This window comes from Bufo gargarizans, chromosome 2 (genome assembly GCF_014858855.1).
Source record: "Bufo gargarizans isolate SCDJY-AF-19 chromosome 2, ASM1485885v1, whole genome shotgun sequence".
NCBI lineage: Eukaryota > Metazoa > Chordata > Amphibia > Anura > Bufonidae > Bufo > Bufo gargarizans.
The window spans coordinates 298922793-298942468 of NC_058081.1; the positions used below are offsets into that span (position 1 = coordinate 298922793).

Genomic DNA, 19676 nt, shown 5'->3' on the forward strand with positions numbered 1-19676 from the left:
CTGTGATGGGAAAACCCCTTTAACCACTTCTAGACTGGGCTATTAACCCCCTTCCTGACCAGGCCTAATTTTGCAAATCTGACATGTGTCACTTTATGTGGTAATAACTTTGGAACGCTTTTACTTATCCAAGTCATTCTGAGATTGTTTTCTCGTGACATATTGTACTTCATGATAGTCATAAATTTTAGTCTATATTTCACCTTTAATTATGAAAAAATCCCAAATTTGCTAAATATTTTGAAAAATTCACAATTTGCTAAATTTCTAATTCTCTGCTTTTAAAACAGAAAGTGATACCTCATAAACTATTTATTACTTAACATTCCCCATATGTCTACTTTATGTTGGCATCATTTTGGTAATGTAGTTTTATTTTTATGGGACGTTAGAAGGTTTAGAATTTTTTGAAGCAATTTTTGAAATTTTTAAGAAAATTTCCAAAGTCAACTTTTTAAAGGACAAGTTCAGTTCTGAAGTCACTTTGTGGGGCTTACATAATAGAACCAACCCATAAATGGCCCCATTTTAGAAATGACACCCCTCAAACTATTCATAACTGGTTTTAGAAATGTTGTTAACCCTTTAGGTATTCCACAGGAATTAAAGCAAAATAGAGGTGAAATTTCAAAATGTCACATTTTTTTGCAGATTTTCCATTTTAATAAATTATTTTCTGGAACACATCAAGGGTTAACAACAAAAAAAACGTAATATTTGTTAACTTGATTCAGCAGTTTGCAGAAACACCCATATGTGGTCATACACCGCTGTTTGGGCACATGACAGGGCACAGAAGGCAAGGAGCGCCATATGGTTTTTGGAGGGCAGATTTAGCTAGAATGGTCTTTGGGCACCATGTTGCATTTGAAGAGGCCCTGAGTTACCCCACAGTGAAAACCCCCAAAAAGTGACCACATTTTGTAAAGTACACCACCCAACAAATTTTTAGGGGGTGTAGCGAGCACTTCACTTACCAGCTGTTTCATAGAATTTTTAATACTTGGGTGTGAAAATGACATTTATTTATTTATTTTTTTACAAGAAAACGGTGCTGTGGGCCCAAACTTTCTTTTTCACAAAAGATTGCAGGAGAATATCCCCCCCCCCCCCCAATTTGCTACCCACTTTCTCCAGAATACAGTAACCACCCAATTGTGGTCGTAAACTGTTATTTGGGGATACGCCAGGGCTCAGAAGGGAAGGAGCGGCATCTGGATTTTCTAACATGGAATTTTCTGTCATGGGTTTTAAGAGCAATAACTTTTTTAATTTTGTGCGAGACAAGCTGTAGTTTTTATTGGCATCATTTTGGGGTACATTTGGCTTTCTGGTTGCATTTTATCTCATTTTTGGGAGGTGAAGTCACAAAAAAAGCAGTTTGGTGTCATTTTTCTATTTTTTTATTTTTATTTTCTTCACTGTTCACTTTCTGGGATAGATCATGTGATATTGTTATAGATCCGGTCATTACGGACACAACAATATCAAATATGTCTAGTTTTTTTTTTTGTTTTACACCGTAAAAACATTTTTTAGAAAACAAAACATGTTTTTGTGTTGCCATTTTCTTAGAGCCATATTTTTTTCATCTTTCTGCCTATAGTGTGAGGGCTTTTTTTTATCTTTCTGCCTATAGTGTGAGGTTTTGTTATTTGCGGGACAAGGTTACTTTTTTTATTGCTACCATTTTGGGGTACATATTACTTTTTGATTGATTAATATTATGTTTTTCGGGAGGTGAGGTGACAAAAAAAATAAAAAGTTTTGGCATAATTTTTATTTGTTTTGTTGTTACACCGTTCACTTGAACGCATAATACTGCACTGTACAGTAGGGCTTCAACGATTACTCGATTTAATCAATGTAATCGAGTCAAAAAAATCCTCAATGCAATTTCCCTGCATCGAGGATTTGTTTACATCACGTGACCATGGAGCGTGAGTGAGGTGAAGCCTCTCACTCACCGCTCCGTGGCCTCCCTGGAGCCTCTGCTGGGGTGTCTGTTGCGGCAGTACCGGGGCTCGGTCGTGGTGCGGGAGGAAGCGCAGTGTGCTGCGGTGCCCGGGCTGTGGCGGCTTCCCGCCGGACCCGGTCATTGTGCTGTGCGTGCACACGTACTGCTCGCCCTGTCTGCGGGGAGAGCCCAGGAAGCGCTGCCGGCTGTGCCAGGGGACATGGGGCACCGGCCCCGCCGGACCTGTGTGCAGCCCAGGTAGCTGGCCGACAAGTGCGTGCCCATGAAGAGCTGGCAGCTCCGGGATATCGCTGAGCTGCTGGAGGCCGGGGAGCACCAGGAGGCATTGGCCAGGATCCACTCCGCCATTGACACAGGTAGGAAGCCTGCTGCCCATAGAGATATGTGCCTGGGAAAGCTGGGTGGCAGCAGCACTAGGCTCTATAAGGCTCCTGAATGCCAGGGGGAATGCGGTAACTACAGGGGGGACATGGAAATAGATGGCATGGAGGCACTGGGGGAGGGGGACATGGCAATGGATGGCAAGGAGGGGCAGATGGCACTGGGGGAGTGGGGGACATGGCATCTGATTGCACTGTTGGAGTCGAGCTGATGGCACTGGGGTGGGGAGAGCTGATGGCACTGGGGTGGGGGAGAGCTAATGGCACTGGGGTGGGGGAGAGCTGATGGCACTGGGGTGGGGGAGAGCTGATGGCACTGGGGTGGGGGAGAGCTGATGGCACTGGGGTGTGGGAGAGCTGATGGCACTGGGGTGGGGGAGAGCTGATGGCACTGGGGTGGGGGAGAGCTGATGGCACTGGGGTGGGGGAGAGCTGATGGCACTGGGGTGGGGGAGAGCTGATGGCACTGGGGTGGGGGAGAGCTGATGGCACTGGGGTGGGGGAGAGCTGATGGCACCGGGTGGGGAGAGCTGAAGGCACTGTGGGAGTGGAGCTGATGGCACTGGGTGAGGGAGAGCTGCACGCACTGGGGGAGTGTAGCAGATGGCACAGGGGAACGAAGGGTTTTGGGGACTGATGGCGGGTGGTTTGATGAGTTTTTATAAAGGAAAACAGTCTATTAATTCATTTTTTCTTATTAGAGTACTCGATTAATCGTAAAAATAATCAGTAGAATACTCGATTACTAAAATAATAATTTACTGCAGACCTACTGTACAGCCCCAGTGCAGGGCTGATCGAGGTCTATGGAAGACCACATGACCACCGGGCCGGGCAGGAAGCGACACAGCGCTTCCAGAACGTCCATTCACAGATAAACGTCCTTGGGCGGTCGGTTTATAGTCAATGGGTGGTCGAGAAGTGGTTAAGGATCATTGCTAAAATAGCTAAAAGCTTTTATTAACCCCTTCACGCAACATCACGTACATGTACGTGGGGGAATGTGGTGCCTCACCGCATCCCCACGTGCATGTACGTGATCGGCTTCACTGTCAGCGCAGGGACCTGAGCGCTGAAGATTCAGTGAAGCCGGCGTGCTGGGGTTGCTAGGCAACCCTAGAAGCCGGAAGGAGATTGTATTGGCCCCCTGACCCGCCCACGATCGCTGTGATTGGTCCAATACTGCAGAGGGACCAATCGCAGCGCATCGGGGCAGGTAAGGGGGGTTAGGGAGGGACTGTGTGCCTCTCCTTCTCTGATCGTCCCCATTCCTGTCAGGGAAGCGATCAGAGAAGGAGAGTGTGACAATATACTGTACCTATCACATGTATACTAGTCATGGAGCACTGCTACTTAGCGCTCCATGACTAGTATACTCGTCATGGCATAAAACTGTCACCATGTCTGCAGACATGGTGACAGCGCTGAGTGCCGGCTGTTACACACAGCCAGGCACTCAGGCTCAATGCCGAGGGGGGTCCTGTGACCCCCGTATCGGCGATCGGGTAGTTTCGGCACCCCCCCCCCCTATCGGCGATCGCTTTATGTCGTTTCTGATCCCTGCGGTCCCTGACCGCAGGGATCAGAAACCTAAAAATTGCCCCAAATCGATTTTTTTACCCCCCCTGCACCCCTGAATTCCATTTATGTGGCGGGGTGCAGGGGGCGGTTTGTGGGCGGTGCGGGGCCGGTGCGGGGCGGTGTGGCAGTTGCGGGAGGCGGGCGGTGCGGCAGGCGGGATCGCGATCCCCCGCCCGCCTCCCATTATAATCATCGTTGGTGTCTAGTGGGTTATACCAGGGTGCCAGCACATTGCTGGCACCCTGGTATAAACGGCTGACATCGGTGATGCGATGTCAGCCGTTTAACCCTTTCCATACCGCGGTCCGTACGGACCGCGGTATGGAAAAGGTTAACAGCTCAGGGAGCTCCCTCCCTCTCCCATCGGAGGGCTGCTGTACCTTTGCAGCCCCCCGATGGAGAGGGAGAGAGCTCCCAGACAGCCCCCCCAGAGCCCCGTCCTTACCCTTCCCCGTCTGCGCAGTTCTGAACATAACTGAGCAGACGGGGAAGGTTCCCATGGCAACAGGACGCCTCTCAGGCGTCCTGCTGTCCATGGTGCTGAACAGATCTATGCTGAAAGCATAGATCTGTTCAGTGTAAGTAAAATATAGTACAGTGCAATATATATTGTACTGTACTGTATTATACAGACATCAGACCCACTGGATCTTCAAGAACCAAGTGGGTCTGGGTCAAAAAAAAAAGTGAAAAAAGTAAAAAAAAAGTAAAAATCAAAAAACACATTTATCACTAATTAAACATGAGAAAAATAAAATTCCCTACACATGTTTGGTATCGCCGCGTCCGTAACGACCTGATCTATAAAACGGTCATGTTACTTTTCCCGAACGGTGAACGCCATAAAAATAAAAAATAAAAAACTATGATGAAATTGAAATTTTGCCCACCTTACTTCCCCAAAAAAGATAATAAAAGTGATCAAAAAAGTCGCATGTACTCCAAAATTGTAACAATCAAACCGTCATCTCATCCCGCAAAAAATGAGACCCTACTTAAGATAATCGCCCAAAAACTGAAAAAACTATGGCTCTTAGACTATGGAAACACTAAAACATCATTTTTTTTGTTTCAAAAATGAAATCATTGTGTAAAACTTATATAAATAAAAAAAGTATACATATTAGGTATCGCCGCGTCCGTATCGACCGGCTCTATAAAAATATCACATGACCTAACCCCTCAGGTGACCACCGTAAAAAAATAAAAATAAAAACGGTGTAGAAAAAGCAATTTTTTGTCATCTTACGTCACAAAAAGTGTAATAGCAAGCGATCAAAAAGTCATATGCACCCCAACATAGTGCCAATCAAACCGTCATCTCATCTCGCAAAAAATGAGACCCTTCTTAAGATAATCGCCCCAAAACTGTAAAAACTATGGCTCTTAGACTATGGAGAAACGAAAAAAAAAATTGTTTTAAAAATGAAATCATTGTATAAAACTTACATAAATAAAAAAAATGTATACATATTAGGTATCGCCGCGTCCGTGACAACCTGCTCTATAAAATTACCACATGATCTAACCTGTCAGATGAATGTTGTAAATAACAATAAAAAAAACGATGCCAAAAAAGCTATTTCTTGTTACCTTGCCGCACAAAAAGTGTAATATAGAGCAACCAAAAATCATATGTACCCTAAACTAGTACCAACAAAACTGCCACCCTATCCCGTAGTTTCTAAAATGGGGTCACTTTTTTGGAGTTTCTACATCAGGGGGCTTCAAATGGGACATGGTGTCAAAAAAACTGTCCAGCAAAATCTGGCTTCCAAAAACCACACGGCGCACCTTTCACTCTACGCCCCGCTGTGTGCCCGTACAGTAGTTTACGGCCACATATGGGGCGTTTCTGTAAACAGCAGAGTCAGGGCAATAAAGATACAGTCTTGTTTGGCTGTTAACCCTTGCTTTGTTAGTGGAAAAAATGGGTTAAAATTGAAAATTAGGCAAAAAAATGAAATTCTCAAATTTCATCCCCATTTGCCAATAACTCTTGTGCAACACCTAAAGGGTTAACAAAGTTTGTAAAATCAGTTTTGAATACCTTGAGGGGTGTAGTTTCTTAGATGGGGTCACTTTTAGGGAGTTTCTACTCTAGGGGTGCATCAGGGGGCTTCAAATGGGACATGGTGTCAAAAAAACTGTCCAGCAAAATCTGGCTTCCAAAAACCATACGGCGCACCTTTCACTCTACGCCCCGCTGTGTGCCCGTACAGTAGTTTACGGCCACATATGGGGTGTTTCTGTAAACGGCAGAGTCAGGGCAATAAAGATACAGTCTTGTTTGGATGTTAACCCTTGCTTTGTTAGTGGAAAAAATGGGTTAAAATTGAAAATTAGGCAAAAAAATGAAATTCTCAAATTTCATCCCCATTTGCCAATAACTCTTGTGCAACACCTAAAGGGTTAACGAAGTTTGTAAAATCAGTTTTGAATACCTTGAGGGGTGTACTTTCTTAGATGGGGTCACTTTTAGGGAGTTTCTGCTCTAGGGGTGCATCAGGGGGCTTCAAATGGCACATGGTGTAAATAAACCAGTCCAGCAAAACCTGCCTTCCAAAAACCATACGGCGCACCTTTCACTCTACGCCCCGCTGTGTGCCCGTACAGTAGTTTACGGCCACATATGGGGTGTTTCTGTAAACGGCAGAGTCAGGGCAATAAAGATACAGTCTTGTTTGGATGTTAACCCTTGCTTTGTTAGTGTAAAAAATTGGTTAAAATGGAAAATTAGGCAAAAAAATGAAATTCTCAAATTTCATCCCCATTTGCCAATAACTCCTGTGCAACACCTAAAGGGTTAACAAAGTTTGTAAAATCAGTTTTGAATACCTTGAGGGGTGTAGTTTATAGAATAGGGTCATTTTTGGGTGGTTTCTATTATGTAAGCCTCGCAAAGTGACTTCAGACCTGTAGTGGTCCCTAAAAATTGGATTTCTGAAAAATTTCAAGATTTGCTTCTAAACTTCTAAGCCTTGTAACATCCCCAAAAAATAAAATATCATTCCCAAAATAATTCAAACATGAAGTACACATATGGGGAATGTAAAGTCATCACAATTTTTGGGGGTATTACTATGTATTACAGAAGTAGAGAAACTGAAACTTTGAAATTTGCAAATTTTTCCAAATTTGGGGTAAATTTGGTATTTTTTTATGCAAAAAAAATTAATTTTGGGACTTAATTTTACTAGTGTCATGAAGTACAATATGTGACGAAAAAACAATCTCAGAACGGCCTGGATAAGTCAAAGTGTTTTAACGTTATCAGCACTTAAAGTGACACTGGTCAGATTTGCAAAAAATGACCTGGTCCTTAAGGTGAAATAAGGCTGTGTCTTGAAGGGGTTAAATCAATACAGTTCTGCAGCGATGTTGTTTTGGAGGCTTTCTGAAGAAGAACATGTAGCACTGACTGTAGTACTTTATTGTTTTAATAAAACCTTTTAAAGGCTATGGACACCTTCGGGCAGTTTTTTTTCATGATTGCATTTTACTCATTTTGGGCTAAAAATGATTTTTTCAGTTGGTCTTTATTAAAAATGATTAGCGGTTTCTGATATACAGGAGTTTTTGAAAATCAGTCTGTTTGCAAGCTGTCACTTTGTGTTTTCATTGAATCCCATCATCTGACGGCACATGTGTAGCTCTTATTTCTGATCTCCCGACCTCAAACCCAAAACCAACTCAGATAAATATAAAATAATAAAGTGATACCTCACCAATTCCCCAATGCTTCTGTTCTAATGCTTCCAGGATTTCTACACAGTCTCTGTACATCCTGGTCCCTCTTGACATAAGAAATGAACACTGAGCCAATCACTGGCTAAGGTGGGTCAGCCCTGCATCAGTGATTGTCTAAGTGGTCATGTCCTCTGTGAGTGAGCAGAGACCGGTGGGTATTAAAATGTTTTCTATTATTTTACACCCATCTGAGCTTATTGTACAAATTTTAATCGGCCAAACAAACCTTTAGTTTTTTCATTCAGCTTGACTATGAAACTTTGTACATGTGTATGCCACTTTTTTTGTTGTTTTTTTATGCTTTTTGTAAGGGTGAAAACTTTATTTTGTGCACTTACTTTATTGTTCTATTGAACGTTTCAGGGTTGGCGGGCACAGTCACACGCTTCAGAAACACGGCCTCAGGAGTAAGTACTTCAAGTTCAGCTTCTCTGTTGAGGATTTCTACGGTGTATAGCACAAAATAGAGGCAATATATATATCCACATACTGGATTTTGGCTTCTTGTCGTCGATAAAGTATCCTGGTACTTTAAAAGCTATCTTCCAAGCTGAACACGGATTCTATGCAGGTGGTATCCAGAGTGGAGTGGTCTTCAAATCCAGCTAAAGCTCAGTCTTGTGGTTTTAGTGTAGGTCTTAGAAATATTTGTTATTGCTCAGAATCTTGTCACCCAAGTGAGGAGGTACAAAACCATACAGGGGCGGTACCTCAATTCTGGTGTAAGTTAAGCTAATATTTGGCTCTCATTTTAGACATATTTTTAAAGCAAGTAAGCCAAAAAGAATAATCTACCCCACTTTCTCCACCAAGAGGGCGTGGCTTCACTGGAAAGGTGTGTGTCTTCATGGAAAAGAGGCGTGGCTTAAGAGGAAACTCTTAACCCCTTAAGGACACAGCCTTTTTACACCTTAGGACCAGGCCATTTTTTGCAAATCTGACCAGTGTCACTTTAAGTGCTGATAACTTTAAAACGCTTTGACTTATCCAGGCCGTTCTGACTTTGTTTTTTCGTCACATATTGTACTTCATGACACTAGTAAAATTAAGTCAAAAAAATATTTTTTTTTGCACCAAAAAATACCAAATTTATCAAAAATTTTGAAAAATTAGCAAATTTCAAAGTTTCAGTTTCTCTACTTCTGTAATACATAGTAATACCCCCAAAAATTGTGATGACTTTACATTCCCCATATGTCTACTTCATGTGTGAATTATTTTGGGAATGATATTTTATTTTTTGGGGATGTTATAAGGCTTAGAAGTTTAGGAGCAAATCTTGAAATTTTTCTGAAATTTACAAAAACTAAATTTTTAGGGACCATTTCAGGTCTGAAGTCGCTTTGCGAGGCTTACATAATAGAAACCACCCAAAAATGACCCCATCTAAGAAACTACACCCCTCAAGGTATTCAAAAGTGATTTTACATATGTTGTTAACCCTTTAGGTGTTGCACAAGAGTTATTGGCAAATGGGGATGAAATTTGAGAATTTCATTTTTCTGTCTAATATTTCATTTTTACCCATTTTTTCCACTAACAAAGCAAGGGTTAACAGCCAAACAAGACTGTATCTTTATTGCCCTGACTCTGCAGTTTACAGAAACACCCAATATGTGGCCGTACACTACTGTACGGCCACACAGCGGGGCGTAGAGTGAAAGGTGCGCCGTTTGGTTTTTGGAGGGCTGATTTTTATGGACCGGTTTATTTACACCGTGTCCTGTTTCAACCCCCCTGATGCACCCCTGGAGTCGAAATTTTAGGGAGTTTTTACTCTAGGGGGGCATCAGGGGGGCTTCAAAAGGGATATGGTGTCAATAAAAAAGGCCATCAAAATCGGCCTTCCAGAAACCATGTCGGTCCTTTCCTTTTGCGGCCTCCCTTTTACGGATACAGCAGTTTACGACCACAAATGTGGCGTTTCTGTAAACTGCAGTATCAGGGTAATAAATTTTAACTTTTGTTTGGTTGTTAACCCTTGTTTTGTTACCGGAAAAAACGGACTGAAATGGAAAAGTGCCAAAAATAGCGGTTTTGGCACCGTTTTTTTATTTTTTTTTTAACCGTGTTAATCTGGGTAGTTAGGTCATGGGATATTGTTATAGAGGAGATTCTTACGGACGCGGCAATATCTAATAAGTCTACTTTTTTTTTTACAATTATTTAGGTTTTTGACTATATTATCTTTTTTGATACAACATTTTTTTTTGGGTATCTCTAAAGTCTAAGTGTCATTTTTTTTATTTTCTTTTAGCCAATTATCTTATGTGGGGGCTCATTTTTTGCGGGATGAGCGGACGGTTTTATTGGCACTATTTTGGGGGCTATATGACTTTTTGATCGCTTGCTATTAAACTTTTTGTTATGTAAGGTGACAAAAAAAATATTTTTTTGCACCTATTTTTTTTTTTTTTTTTTTACTGTGTTAATCTGGGGGGTTGGGTCATGGGGTATTTTTATAGAGGAGATTCTTACGGACGCGGCGATACCTAATAAGTCAACTTTTTTTTACAATTATTTAGGTTTTAGACTATATTATCCTTTTTGATACCCTAAAAAAAAATTTGTATCTCTAAAGTCTAAGAGTCATTTTCTATTTTTTTTTTTATCTGATTATCTTATGTGGGGGCTCATTTTTTGCGGGATGAGATGACGGTTTTATTGGCACTAATTTGGGGGCTATATGACTTTTTGATCGCTTGCTATTAAACTTTTTATTATGTAAGGTGACAAAAGAAAACTTTTTTTGCACCTTTTTTTTTTTTTTCTGGACCGTGTTAATCTGGGGGGTTAGGTAATGGGGCATTTTTATAGAGGAGATTATTACCGACGCGGCAATACCTATGTCTACTTTTAATAAATTATTTTAGTTTTTTTGGGTGTCTCAAGTCTGAGAACCATTTTTTTTTTTATCCGATGTCAGTGCTAAATTGGGATATAAATTTAGTACTCCATGGAAGTGTGATACTCCCTGAAGCAACCGTCAATGCAGAGGCCCGGATGATCGGGGCAAGTGTCGCACTGAGTAGTCGTGTCCTTCCGTATCCCCCTCCTGCGACACACTCTGCACTTTTTTTGGGTTCGTCCCTTCTTTCCAGTATGGGGGACCACACCTGGAAAGTGTTGGCCAGGGACGATCCGGGCACCTACAGTTCCCGAGGTACTCCGGCCTGCTCTTTCCCGGTCCGAAAAGATCAGGGCCTTGAGGACTGCCTCATAGAACTGGAGGAATGTCCCTGTGCTGCCAGCGCTTCGGGATAGTACAAAAGAGTTGTACATGGCAACCTGCACCAAGTAGACCGCAACTTTTTTGTACCATGCCCGGGTTGTGCGCATGGCGTTATATGGCTTGAGGACTTGATCAGAGAGATCAACTCCTCCCATATACCGATTGTAAGCGACGATACAATCGGGCTTGAGGACCGTTGCCGCGGTACCTCGCACAGGGACAGGGGTGATGCCGTTACCATGAATTGTGGACAGCATAAGGACATCCCTCTTGTCCTTATACCTGACCAGCAACAGGTTTCCAGTGGTAAGGGCACGGGTCTCACCCCTGGGGATAGGTACCTGGAGGGGGTGGGCAGGGAGGCCGCGTTGATTTTTCCGCACGGTCCCACAAGCGGACGTGGATCTGGCGGCAAGGGACTGGAACAAGGGGATACTGGTATAAAAGTTATCCACGTAAAGGTGGTAACCCTTATCCAGCAGTGGGTACATAAGGTCCCACACAAGTTTCCCGGTAACACCCAGAGTGGGGGGACATTCTGGGGGTTGAATCCGGGAATCTCGCCCCTCGTATACACGAAATTTGTAAGTGTACCCTGAGGTACTCTCACAAATTTTGTATAGCTTCACGCCATACCTCGCCCGCTTGGAGGGCACATACTGGCGGAAAATGAGTCTCCCCTTGAACGCAATGAGAGACTCATCAACCGCGACCTCTCTTCCAGGTACATAGGCCTCCATGAATTTGGCCCCAAAGTGATCGATGACCGGCCGTATCTTGTACAGACGGTCATGGGCAGGATCACCTCGGGGGGGACATGCTGCATTATCGGAATAATGCAGACATTTCCGGATGGCCTCAAACCGGGAGCGTGTCATGGCTGTACTGTAAAGTGGGGCCTGGTATAGGACGTCCCCACTCCAGTACAGCCTGACACTGGGTTTTTTGACCAGGCCCATATGCAGCACGAGGCCCCAAAATGTCCTCATTTCGGCTGCACTGACCGGCGTCCAGCCACCGGGCCTGGCCAAAAAGGAGCCCGGGTGTTGAGCGACGAACTGTTGGGCGTACAGATTCGTCTGCTCCACCATCAGATTTACCAGTGGGTCACTGAAAAAATGACAAAAAAAGTCATATTCAGTGTAGCCCACTGTGGAAATCTGGATTCCTGATTGGCCTACAAAATCAGGAATCACAGGCTCGTATCGCTCTGGGCTACACCAGACAAGTTCACCGGCAGGGGGCTCCGGTGGATTTAACTGGTGGGCCGGGAAACCAGTACGAGCCCCAGAGCTGCTCGTACTAGTGTGGGCCACAGGGTCCCTAACATGGCGGTCCCCTTGCTCCGCCTGGCGGCGTCTCCGCCGCCTTGGGGGCTCATCATCATCGCTAGATGATGAGGAGGATGCGGATGACAACAGGAATGTGGGGTCATCCTCATCCTCACTGGGACTCTCAGAGTCAGAGGCAATCTGGGCGTATGCCTCCTCGGCCGAGAACGTCCGGCGGGCCATAGGGGAGTGTGTGTCTGCGTGTATATGTGCGTGTGTGTAACTCTTTATTTTGTGTGCGTGTGTGTGTGGGGGCACGGGTGTTCACGAACTCACCCTAAAACTAACAGAAAAAAAATAAAATAAACTAACTAAAAAAAGGGCAAAAAATGTGGGGAAAAAAATTCAAAACCGCTGATCAACCGTCCGAAGTTGATCAGCGGTGGGGTGTGCGATGCGCTAACAGTGGCCGGACACTAAGTGCCGGCCACAGTCAGCGTACACGAAAAAAAAAAAAATGCACCCCAAAAAAGGTGGGGGGGGGGGGGCAGGGGGTGGGGGGGCAAGTGGCAGCACCCCTGGGGGCTCTAGGGTCACACAGCTGTGCTGTGGACCCCAGACACCCTAACTAGGGTGATGCAATCAAAGTTCAAAAACTAACTTTCCCTTTTTTTTTTCCCTGCCTAAACCAAACTTTCCCTAGCTGTCCCTATGTACCTGATGGGGTCCTGGGGGGCACAGATCGGGTCCTGGGGGGCACAGATCGGGTCCTGGGGGGCACAGATCGGGTGCAGCAGACACGTGCAGGCAGCTCCTCTCTCCTCCGGCTCCGGAACACAAAAGGAGGAGGAGAGGGGCGCCTGCCTCTTTTGAATCTGCCGCCGGACCGCCCACAGACCAATCAGAAAGCGATCCTGAGTGGTGATGTCACCATCACCACTCAGGATCGCTGGATGGTGATTGGTGGAGTGAAATCACACCACCATCACCATCCTGTTCCGGGTTATCGGGACTTCAGAGACCCGAATAACCCGGAAACGCAGAAAACCGCAGGTCTGAATTGACCTGCGGTTTTCTGCGATCGCATACATGGGGGGGTCACCGGACCCCCCGGCGCATTTGCTCCAAGTGCCTGCTCAATGATTTGAGCAGGCACGGTGTTCCGATCACCGCCCGCCGTGCGGCGGTGATCGAAAATGCACAGGGCGTACATGTACGCCCTGTGTCCTTAAGAGGTTAAACTAAGCTAACTAATAGCTGGAATAACGTTTTTAGACTGACAGCTTTTTAGACTGCTACAAGAAATTTAAACTAGCACATTCATATTCATAGTCACAGGTGCATATCCATAAAGCAAACATGGTTGATAAACCATAGAGCTGAGAAATGGGGGTCATTCTAAATAAATGTGGTACAATAGCGACTATAAATGAGTTAATGGAAGCTGTTAGCGCACATATTTGATCAAACGTGTGTCGGGCCCATCTACCAGGCGTCACAGTGGCTTCCGCAGATGTGTCCCTAACACTAATATACCGCCTCTCTTGGACTTACTTAAGCCTACAATATTCAGGGCAGTGTAGGAACCAGCTACATACGTACTCTGCTCAGAAGTCCCAGGTAGATGGGCGTGTTCAGCCTAAAAGAGGCGCTACCCTCAATCTATACTACAAGATAATTTAGACTAGCACATTAGTAAATTAGTTAGAAATGTGCGCTAAGAGCTTCCATTTTTCCATTTGTAGTAAGTATAATACCACTTTAACCACCTCCGGACCGCCTAACGCAGATGTGCGGTCCGGAGGTGGCAGCGCTGCGCACAGTCACGCATATACGCGTCATCTCGCGAGACGCGAGATGACGCGACTATGCGCGCGCGCATGCGCAGTTCGCGCCGGCATTTCGCACAGCAGTATTTCGTCAGCAACCTGCCAGCCAATGATCGTGGCTGGCAGGTTGCTGATTTTTAAAAAAGCCAATCAAAGTGCCAGATATCAGATCATATTAGTAAATATGATCTGATATATGGCTGCCTGCTCCTCTGCTGGTTCTTTTCGTCGGTTGGATCCAGCAGAGGAGCAGGCTTCACAGTGAGTACACCAAACACTACACTTTAGCCCCTGATCACCCCCCTGAACCCCAATTAACCCTTTGATCACCCCTTTGATCACCCCTGTCAATCACAAGTGAAAAGAAAAAAGTGATCAGTGCAAACTGTCACTTTTTTTTTTCACTGTTATTGACCGTTAGGTTTTAGGTATAGTTTAGGTCCCTTGGTTAGGTAGTTAGCGATCAGTTAGCGCCCAGCCCACCGCACCGCAGTCCGTTATTCGCTGATTAGCGTATCGCTAATCAGCATTTGTACTTTTATAGTATCTGGAAGTGATCAAAACTGATCACGGTCAGATCTATAATAGTACTAGTGTCACTTTAGTTCGCCCTCCACCCAAAACGCAGTGTTTGCCCGATCAGGCTTGATCGGTCGCCCACACGTGCGTTCGCCCACGCCCGCCCCACCGCAGTGACAAAAAAAAATTTTTTTTTGATCACTGCACATTCACTTTACACGCACTGCGGCGATAAAAAAATCTGTTTTGATATTTTTTATCAACCGCAGCGGCCTCCGGTACTTCGCTAGCCTCCCCTTTGTAAGACAGGCTTGCTTTTTTTTTTCTTGGGTAGTCTCAGGGAATACCCCTAAATTTAGTTGCCCACATGTCTAACAGGGGGTATTCTTCTGAAGAGTCCTACAGGCTTCTGACCCAGTCGGATGAGGAGTGGGAACCCTCATCTGATGAATCCAGCGGGTCAGAATACGAACCTGTAGAAAGCAGTGGCTCTCTGACCCAAAGTTCGGACGAGGAGGCTGAGGTCCCTGATACCACCAGGCGTACCCGGCCCCGTGTCGCTAGACCGCAGGTTGCGCAGGATCCGCTTCAAGAGCAGCAGAGTGGGGCTGGTGCTGTCGGATTACGTGGTGAGGCATACACCAGCAGCCCAGCCCTCCCTGGACCTAGTACCAGCACTGCCGTACAACCTGGTGAAGTAGCGAGCACCAGAAGGGCAGTTGAAGCTGGTACGGTGGCACGTGCAGTAGTGACCCCGTCGCAGCCACCGCAAAGACGTGCCCGTAGAGCCCCTAGAATCCCAGAGGTGCTGGCAAACCCTGATTGGCAGTCCCCAACTTCAGCCGCACCTGTAGTTTTCCCTTTCACTGCCCAGTCTGGAGTTCGGGTTGAGACAGCTCAGATCGGTTCGGCCCTGGGATTTTTTGAGCTGTTCTTGACTGCGGAGCTTTTAGACATAGTTGTGGCCGAAACAAACAGGTATGCCACACAATTTATCACCGCTAACCCGGGAAGCTTTTATGCCCAGCCTTTCCGGTGGAAACCAGTCCAAGTTTCCGAACTTAAAACTTTTCTGGGCCTCCTCCTCAACATGGGCCTGACAAAAAAGCATGAATTGCGGTCATATTGGTCCACGAACCCGATTCATCACATGCCCATGTTCTCTGCTGCCATGTCCAGGGCACGTTTTGAGGCCATCCTGCGGTTCCTGCACTTTAGTGACAACACCGCCTCCCGTCCCAGGGGCCACCCTGCTTTTGACCGGCTCCACAAAATTCGGCCCCTCATAGACCATTTCAACCTGAAATTTGCAGATATTTATACCCCAGAGCAAAACATCTGCATAGACGAGTCCCTGATACATTTTACCGGGCGCCTTGGCTTCAAACAATACATCCCAAGCAAGCGCGCCCGGTATGGGGTCAAATTGTATAAGCTCTGTGAAAGGGCCACAGGCTATACCCACAAATTTCGTGTCTATGAGGGAAAAGATCAGACCCTGGAGCCGGTCGGTTGCCCTGACTACCTGGGGAGCAGTGGGAAGACAGTTTGGGACTTGGTGTCACCCTTATTCGGCAAGGGGTACCATCTTTATGTGGACAATTTTTACACAAGTGTGGCCCTCTTTAGGCATTTGTTTCTAGAACGGATTGGCGCCTGTGGTACCGCGCGAACTAGTCGCGCGGGCTTCCCCCAACGGCTCGTTACCACCCGTCTTGCAAGGGGGCAGAGGGCCGCACTGTGTAACGAAGAACTGCTCGCGGTGAAATGGAGAGACAAGCGTGACGTTTACATGCTCTCCTCCATTCACGCAGACACGACAATACAAATTGAGCGAGCAACCCGTGTCATTGAAAAGCCCCTCTCAGTCCACGACTATAACCTCCACATGGGAGGGGTGGACTTCAATGACCAGATGTTGTCTCCGTATTTAGTTTCCCGACGCACCAGACGCTGGTATAAGAAGGTGTCTGTATATTTAATTCAATTGGCTCTGTACAATAGTTTTGTTCTCTACAGTAAGGCTGGGAGAACTGGATCCTTCCTCAAATTTCAGGAAGAGATCATCGAGAACCTCCTGTATCCAGGAGGTTCCGTGGCCCCAACCACCAGTGTAGTTAGCCGTCTACACGAGCGACATTTCCCCAATGTCGTTCCTGGTACCTCAACCCAACAGTCACCCCGAAAAAGATGTTGTGTCTGTAGCAGGAGTGGAATAAGGCGTGACACCCGCTATTTCTGTCCTGACTGTCCGGACCACCCTGCCCTATGCTTTGGAGAGTGTTTCCGGAAGTACCACTCACAGGTACACTATTAGCATAGGGATCATCTCACCAGGACAGGCACACAGGGCTATTAGGGCCCATTCACTCACTGCTGCTGCAAACGTCTCCTTTCACATGGGACAAAGTGCATAACGCACTTCGCCACATCTTTGGGCGATTTGCGCTTTGCACATTGACCCATGGGGAAGGAGAGGTTTGTTCTATAAAGGTAAAAAAACAAAAAAACAAAAAAAAAAAAACACACCAGTAAGCAAACACGTTAATGTTCAGTTAAAAAAGTTAAAGTTTATATGTTCTGTTGCAAAGTTAATAAAATTATTGCGTTGCGGCCTGGTTTTTTCTTTTTTTTTTTTTTTTTCTTTTTTTACCTTCCAGGTGGACCAACCGATCTACTAGCTGCAGCACCGATGTGCATTCTGACAGAAGCATTGCGCTGCTGTCAGATTACACGCAAGTCGGTGTATGCGGCGCTGCAAGACGGGATTTTCTCCTCTGCAGTGACAGGTACGTTTGCCAAGGCATACGAGCTGAGGAGGAGGCGGCGTTCCTATGCTTTGGCAAACACTTTGTATATATATAAAAAAATCCCGGCAATGATTTATTCATCCACATCGATTGATGTGAATGGAGAAATCTGGTTTGCCAGGGCATACGAGCTAAGTGGGTATGGATGTAGGGCGGAGCTCCTATGTCCTGGCAGACGCCTTTCCCCTCCATTTTTTTTTTTTGGCAGAGATTTTTTCATCCACATTGATCGATGCGAATGAAGAAATCTGTGCCGTTCATTTTTTTCTTTCAGCCCAGAGGCTGAACGGAAAAAAAAAATCTCATTACCTGTATGCTCAATATAAGGAGAATAGCAGAAACTCCTAATGCTGGCCATACATGTAATGATTGCGGAGACCCTCAAATGCCAGGGCAGTACAAACACCCCACAACTGACCCCATTTTGGAAAGAAGACACCCCAAGGTATTTGCTGAGGGGCATATTGAGTCCATGAAAGATTTAAATTTTTGTCCTAAGTTAGCGGAAAGTGAGACTTTGTGAGAAAAAACTAAAAAAAAATCAATTTCCGCTAACTTATGCAAAAAAAAAAAATTTCTATGAACTTGCCAGGCCCCTCATTGGATACCTTGGGGTGTCTTCTTTCCAAAGTGGGGTCACATGTGGGGTATTTATACTGCCCTGGCTTTTTAGGGGCCCTAAAGCATGAGAAGAAGTCTGGGATCCAAATGTCTAAAAATGCCCTCCTAAAAGGAATTTGGGCCCCTTTGCGCATCTAGGCTGCAAAAAAGTGTGACACATCTGGTATCGCCGTACTCAGGAGAAGTTGGGGAATGTGTTTTGGGGTGTCATTTTACATATACCCATGCTGGGTGAGATAAACATCTTGATCAAATGCCAACTTTGTATAAAAAAATTGGAAAAGTTGTCTTTTGCCAGGATATTTCTCTCACCCAGCATGGGTATATGTAAAATGACACCCCAAAACACATTCCCCAACTTCTCCTGAGTACGGCGATACCAGATGTGTGACACTTTTTTGCAGACAAGGTGGGCAAAGGGGCACATATTCCAAAGTGCACCTTTCGGATTTCGCAGGCCATTTTTTACACATTTTGATTGCAAAGTACTTCTCACACATTTGGGCCCCTAAATTGCCAGGGCAGTATAACTACCCCACAAGTGACCCCATTTTGGAAAGAAGACACCCCAAGGTATTCCGTGAGGGGCATGGCGAGTTCCTAGAATTTTTTATTTTTTGTCGCAAGTTAGTGGAATATGAGACTTTGTAAGGAAAAAAGAGAAAAAAAAAAAATCATCATTTTCCGCTAACTTGTGACAAAAAAAAAAAAATTCTAGGAACTCGCAGTGCCCCTCACGGAATACCTTGGGGTGTCTTCTTTCCAAAATGGGGTCACTTGTGACGTAGTTATACTGCCCTGGCAATTTAGGGGCCCAAATGTGTGAGAAGTACCTTGCAATCAAAATGTGTAAAAAATGGCCTGCAAAATCCGAATGGTGCACTTTGGAATATGTGCCCCTTTGCCCACCTTGGCAGCAAAAAAGTGCGACACATCTGGTATCGCCGTACTCAGGAGAAGTTGGGGAATGTGTTTCGGGGTGTCATTTTACATATACCCATGCTGGGTGAGAAAAATATCTTGGTCAAATGCCAACTTTGTATAAAAAATGGGAAAAGTTGTCTTTTGCCAAGATATTTCTCTCACCCAGCATGGGTATATGTAAAATGACACCCCAAAACACATTCCCCAACTTCTCCTGAGTACGGCGATACCAGATGTGTGACACTTTTTTGATGCCAAGGTGGGCAAAGGGGCACATATTCCAAAGTGCACCTTTCGGATTTCACCGGTCATTTTTTTACAGATTTTGATTGCAAGGTACTTCTTACACATTTGGGCCCCTAAATTGCCAGGGCAGTATAACTACGCCACAAGTGACCCCATTTTGGAAAGAAGACACCCCAAGGTATTCCGTGAGGGGCATGGCGAGTTCCTAGATTTTTTCATTTTTTGTCGCAAGTTAGTGGAATATGAGACTTTGTAAGGAAAAAATAGAAAAAAAAAAATCATCATTTTCCGCTAACTTGCGACAAAAAATAAAAAATTCTAGGAACTCGCCATGCCCCTCACGGAATACCTTGGGGTGTCTTCTTTCCAAAATGGGGTCACTTGTGGCGTAGTTATACTGCCCTGGCAATTTAGGGGTCCCAATGTGTGAGAAGTAACTTGCAATCAAAATGTGTAAAAAATGGCCTGCAAAATCTGAAAGGTGCACTTTGGAATATGTGCACCTTTGCCCACCTTGGCAGCAAAAAAGTGTGAC

The 19676-nt window shown here is 45.2% G+C and overlaps 1 protein-coding gene across 3 annotated transcripts in view; it reads left to right on the plus strand.

The window, feature by feature from the left end:
- CAPS2 (calcyphosine 2) overlaps positions 1-19676 on the plus strand; it is a 138611-nt gene that overhangs the window by 9287 nt on the left and 109648 nt on the right. For all 3 annotated transcript variants that reach the window (XM_044280430.1, XM_044280431.1, XM_044280432.1), the window contains one exon: positions 8053-8096. In XM_044280430.1, coding sequence (XP_044136365.1) covers positions 8053-8096 — 44 coding nt within the window. The remainder of the gene's footprint in view (positions 1-8052; positions 8097-19676) is intronic.